The 6,000-nt window shown below is 43.6% G+C and overlaps 1 protein-coding gene across 1 annotated transcript in view; it reads left to right on the top strand.

Moving 5' to 3' along the window:
- The window catches only part of TDRD12 (tudor domain containing 12), a 102,011-nt gene that overhangs the window by 26,210 nt on the left and 69,801 nt on the right, over positions 1 to 6,000 (top strand). Inside the window, 2 exon segments of the mRNA XM_017861714.1 lie at positions 5,650 to 5,710; positions 5,713 to 5,838. Of these exon segments, the coding sequence (XP_017717203.1) occupies positions 5,650 to 5,710; positions 5,713 to 5,838 (187 nt within the window).

The raw sequence follows: 6,000 nt of genomic DNA, 5'->3' as shown, positions 1-6,000 counted from the left end.
CCATTCTCCTGCCTCAGCCACACAAGTAGCTGGGACTACAGGCGCCAGATGCCTTAGCCCAGCTAGTTTTTTGCATTCTTTAGTAGAGACGGGGTTTCACCGTATTAGCCAGGATGGTCTCGATCTCCTGACCTTGTGATCCGCCCGTCTCGGCATCCCAAAGTGCTGGGATTACAGGCTTGAGCCACCGCGCCCGGCGGCATTTTATTTTAAAATGGCCAAGAAATTATTCCTATAGTGATGAGCATGAAATGTTTTCTTCTCAGGGAACATGATTTTTATAAATAGGCTAATTTGCTGTAGCGTTAGTTCACTGCCTTTCTCCCTAGACTTTCTCGCTGTATGTAACATGTGCTTACTGTAAAGAATTAAGATAACAAGCAGAAAGAAAGTGGACATCACGTGTGAGTGGCCCCTACCTCTGCCAGGTGCCAGCTGCTAGCATTTTGGTGTCTGCCCTTTCTGAAGGATGGCTCAGGGCGTAGCTCAGCACTGGGCAGAGGTGGATAGAAGGGGCACATCCAGGGCTGCTCAGAGCCCCTGGAGGGTACCTTAACCATGGATTTTTTAAAAATTGTATTTTGAAATAGTTTTAGACTTACAGAAGAGATGCAGAAATAGTGCAGACATTTTGCAAAATGCTTTGCCCAGGTTGTCCTGATGTTAACATAGCACAAAACCACAGTACAGTTTTTAAAACCAGAAAAGTAACATTGATAAAATACCACTGGAAACCTGCAGACAGATGAATGTTGCCAGTTTCCCCGCTGATTTCTTTTCTCTGATCTAGGATCTGCTCCAGCACCGCCCCCCCACCCACTGCACCTGTTCCCCTCCTCTGGCCTGTGACAGCTCCTCAGTACTTCCATGCCTCTCATGGCGTTGACTGCTTTGGAAGAGCAGTGGCCAGTGGTTTTGTAGAATGTTCCTCAATTTGGTTTGCCTGATTTTTCTCATCATTGTATTAAGGCTGTGCATTTTTGGGAAGAAGACCACAGAAGTGGTGCTGTGCCCTTCTCAGTGCATCCCAGCAGGGGTTTATGATGTCAGTATGTCTTAATTACTAGTGATGTGAATGGTTTTTTCCCTTCAACTTTTAAGTTCGGGGTACATGTGCAGGACATGCAAGTTTGTTACATAGGTAAACGTGTTCCACGGTGGTTTGCTGCACAGATCATCCGGTGATCTAGGTGTTAAGCCCAACATCCATTAGCTGTTCTTCCCTGATGCTCTCCCTCCCCCCTGCCCACCCCCCGACAGGCCACAGTGGGTGTTGTTCCCCCCAGTGTCTATGTGTTCTCATCATTCAGCTCCCACTTATAAGTGAGAACATGCAGTGTTTGTTTTTCTGTTCCTGCATTAGTTTGCTGAGGATAATGGCTTCTGGCTCCATCCATGTCCTTGCAAAGGGCACAATCTTGTTCCCTTTTATGGCTGCATAGTATTCCATGGTGTATATGTACCACATTTTGTGATGTGGATGTTGATCACCTGGTTACTGTAGTGTTTGCCAGGTTTTTCCTGTACAGAGGTGTTATTTTATCCTTTTGAAATTAGTAAGTATCTTGTGGGGGCCTACTTTGAGGCTGCAGATAACCATTCCATCAATGATTCTTGGCTGTGAAAGATATTACTGTGGTGTATACGTGTTTCATCTTTCCCTCTACATTTTTCTCCTCTCCCCTCCCCTCCCGTCTGTGTCTCTCTGTCTCCTAGGTTGGAGTACAGTAACACAATTGTAGCTTGCTGCAGCCTCAACCTCCTGGGCCCAAGGGATCCTCCCTCCTCAACTTCACAAGTAGTTGAGACTACAGGTGTGCACCACCACGCCCATATAATTTTTTGTGGAGATGGGATTTCATTATGTTGCCCAGGCTGGTCTCAACAGGCAGTCTTCTTGCCTTGTCCTCTCAGAGTGCTGGGATCACAGGTGTGAGCCCCCACGACCAGCCCCTTCTGCATTTTTAATTTTTATTCTTTATTTAGTTATTGTTTTTGAGATGGAGTCTCGCTCTGTCACCCAGGCTGGAGTGCAGTGGTGCAGTCTCAGCTCACTGCAACCTCTACTTCCCGGGTTCAAGTGATTCTCCTGCCTCAGTCTCCTGAGTAGCTGGGATTACAGGCACACGCCACCACGCGCAGCTAATTTTTATGTTTTAAGTAGAGATAGGGTTTTACCAAGTTGGCCAGGCTGGTCTTAGACTCCTGACCTCAAGTGATCTGCCCGCCTCAGCCTCTCAAAGTGCTGGGATTACAGGCATTAGCCATCACGCCTGGCCCCTTTCTGCATTTTTTCTTTTTTAGACAGAGTTTCGTTCTTGTTGCCCAGGCTGGAGTGCAATGGTGTGATCTTGGCTCACTGCAGCCTCCACCTCCCAGGTTCAAGCAATTCTCCTGCCTCAACCTCCAGAGTAGCTGGGATAACAGGTGCCCCCCACCACACCCAGCTAATTTTTTATATTTTTAGTAGAGATGGGGTTTTACTATGTTGGCCAGGCTGGTCTCGAACTCCTGACCTCAGGTGATCCACCCGCCTCGGCCTCCCAAAGTGCTGGGATTACAGGCGTGAGCCACTGTGCCTAGCCCCCTTCTGCATTTTTAATTGGAATTTTATACCAAAGACCCCTCCCTCCCCCATATATTAATTATTTGATAATTTGCATTAATATGGACTTTTGGAAATGTATTTTATTTGGGGAGTTCTAATCTATGACTATCATTATTGCCTTGCTCACATTGCATTGGATTCTGGCCATTAGGTGCTCCTTCAAAGGGGCTTTTGTATGCTTTCAATGTGCCCCATCATTACTTGAACCCTCTTTACTCTCTGTGCCACAATGTTTATCATTTTGTTATTTGCCAGCCCTAGCCCTAGAATCAGCCACTTCTTTTTTTTTTCTTTTTTTGTTTTTTGAGATGGAATCTCTCACTCTGTCACTCAGGCTGGAGTGTACTGGCGTGATCTCGGCTCACTGCAAGCTCTGCCTCTGGGTTCATGCCATTCTTCTGCCTCAGCTCCTGAGTAGCTAGGACTACAGGCGCCTGCCACCACGCCTGGCTAATTTTTTGTATCTTTAGTAGAGATAGGGTTTCACCGTGTTAGCCAGGATGGTCTCGATCTCCTGACCTCGTGATCCGCCCGCCTTGGTATGCTTGTTCCAACTGGAGTGTCATGATCATAGGTCCTCTCAGCAGAAAATATTATGAAATATATGTATGTACTTACTCCCATGCACACACAAATCTATATTTCTATATCCATCTGTACACATATTAAGAGCTTTGATACCTCTGATTTGAATCCAGTACCACAGAGTTCATTCTAACTCTCTCCTTTCTTTATTTATTCATTTATTTTTTTGAGACATGGTCTTGCTATGTTGTTCAGGCTGGCCTGGAATTCCTGGGCTCAAGTGATCCTCCAGCCTCAGCCTCTCAAGTAGGTGGGACTATAAGCGCACATCACCATGCCTGACCCCTTATTCTTAACCCCTTTCTCCAGCAGTGAGAAACCTACTCTCGTTGGCTGCAGTCTACGTATTTGATTCATCCACGTATTCACATTAAGTAATTTTAGGATTGCTAACCCACACTCCTGTGAAAACAAAATTTGTATTCAGCCTTCACATTATGCAGCCAAAATACTGTCTGCCAAAGTTACTTAGGTTGTTTTTTGTCTTTCGCACCTTCTTCAGTGTGATTATGTTATTCTTTTGTAATGGGGTTCATTTGTTACTGCTTGTATTGCGTTCTGGGTTCCCCACATCCTGGTTCATTTTACCTATGACTTTTCATTACTTATTTTGTAACTTAGTAAAAATACCAAAATCGGCCAAAAGCTGTGGCTTACACTTGTTTAATCCCAGCACTTTGGGAGGCTGATGTGGGTGGCTTGCTTGAGCTCTGGAGTTTGAGACCATCCTGGGCAACATGGTTAAACCTTGTCTCTATAAAAAAATACAAAAATTAGCTAGGTGTGATGGCTTGCACCTGTAGTCCTAGCTACTTGGGAGGCTGAGGTGGGAGGATCGCTTGCGCCTGGGAGGCAGAGAATGCAGTGAGCCAAGATGACACCACTGCACTCCAGTCTGTGTGACAGAGTAAGACCCTGTCTCAAAAACAAACAAAAAAAACCCCACCAAAATATTGGCTACAGAACCAATCATTTTTTTAAAAAAATTTTATACCTAAGAGACCTATCCTGTAAGGACCAGTCTTATAAGACATCTTTTTTAAAATAAATTCTGTGTAAACTTGCTTTCTTCTTGCTTTTCAAAAGTAGATCTCTTTCTAACCATGTAGGTTGTATGCTGATAATGACTCTATATATTTTTTTTTTTTTTTGGAGACGGAATTTTGCTCTGGTGGCCCAGGCTGGAGTGCAATGGTGTGATCTCAGCTCACCGCAACCTTTGCCTCCTGGGTTCAAGCAGTTCTCCAGCCTCAGCCTTCCCAAGTAGCCGGGATTACAGGCATGCGCCACCACGCCCGGATAATTTTGTATTTTTAGTAGAGATGGGGTTTCTCCATGTTGGTCTTACTTTAAAGTGGTAAAGTGCAGCAGGCAGGGAGGTTCGTGCTTAGCCGAGAGAGCTTATAGTGGATGCATGAGATCATAACTGCCAGAGGAAAAGCATGTGGGCCAGCAATCCTTTACCAGCTCCCAAAGGTGGCACCAGGATGTGTCCCAGGGTGTTTTCTTTTTTGATCTGGCTTTCATTTGGCAAAATTATTTTAAGATGCATCCACGTTTGTTCCTTTTGTTGCCAAGTCCTCTTCCATTGTGTGGACATACTACAGTGTATTTACCCATTAACTCGTTGATGGATATTTGGGTTGTGGCCATAGGGCCCTTATAGATATTCATGTACAAGTTTTCCTGTGGACCTGTGCTTTCATTTCTCTCGAACATTACCTAGGAGTCAAACTTTTGGATCATATTGTAGGTATTAAGAAGCTGCCATATTGTTTTCCAAAGTGGTGGACTATTTTACCTTCGCCTCAGCAATGAGAGTTCCAGTTCCTCCATGTCACTTGTGTAAACATTCTGCCAAGTGTGCAGTGGCACCTCATTGTGGTTTAAATTTGCATTTCCCTAATGACTAATGATGGTTTTATATGCTTATTTGCAATCTTCAGAATTTGATGAAGCAGACATTCAGATTGTTTGCACATATTTTAATTGTGTTGTTTTCGTTTTATTGAGTTTTGTGAATTCCTTATATATTCTGGATACATGTCATCCGGATACTTGATTTTAAAATAATTTTGTCTCATCTCTTTATTCTCTTGAAGAGCAGAAATTTAAAATTCTGAGCAAATCCAGCATAACAGGTTTTCCTTTTATGGTTCGTGTTTTGTCTCTGTCCTCCCACCAGGTTTTTGCCTGGCCAGGTAGTTTTAGCACTACAGTGCGTATGTCCAAGAAGGCGTCTCATGTGTTTCACACAGATGCTCTCTGTTTTTCTTCATCAGGATTGGTGGGAAGATTGGTTTACCAGAGCAGGAGTCAAATCTGTTTCTATCAGATTATGTTCTATAAAATAATTTCTCTGAAGATAGAACTTTGGGGTTAAGTTTGGAATATTTCCTTTAAAATTGCTTGACTGTATTTGTCTTATTATTCATGAAATGTTTAAAATTTTACAGGTTTGTGTTAATGATGATCTTGTTGCAAAGAACTATGCTTGTTATATATCACCTATGAAGAATAAAACCTTGAATATTTAGAAAAACCAAGATTGAATATAAAATCAGCACCCTCCTTCAATAAACTCAATCCAGCACTTACACTCTGGCCAATGTTTTTGCAAGGAAAAGATGTTCAAGGAATGGAAGGTGAGTAGATTCTCATCATATCAATTTCCCTTACATTGTTTTATTAATAATCTTAGTGTATAGATATAAGTCTTTGAGACGAAGTCACGCTCTGTCGCCCAGGCTGGAGTGCAGTGGCCGGATCTCAGCTCACTGCAAGCTCCGCTTCCCGGGTTCACACCA

This window comes from Rhinopithecus bieti, unplaced genomic scaffold, assembly GCF_001698545.2.
Source record: "Rhinopithecus bieti isolate Rb0 unplaced genomic scaffold, ASM169854v2 scaffold_62779, whole genome shotgun sequence".
Lineage (NCBI taxonomy): Eukaryota > Metazoa > Chordata > Mammalia > Primates > Cercopithecidae > Rhinopithecus > Rhinopithecus bieti.
The sequence above is the reverse complement of the archived record's forward strand: the minus strand, read 5'-3'. Positions and strand labels throughout refer to the sequence as shown.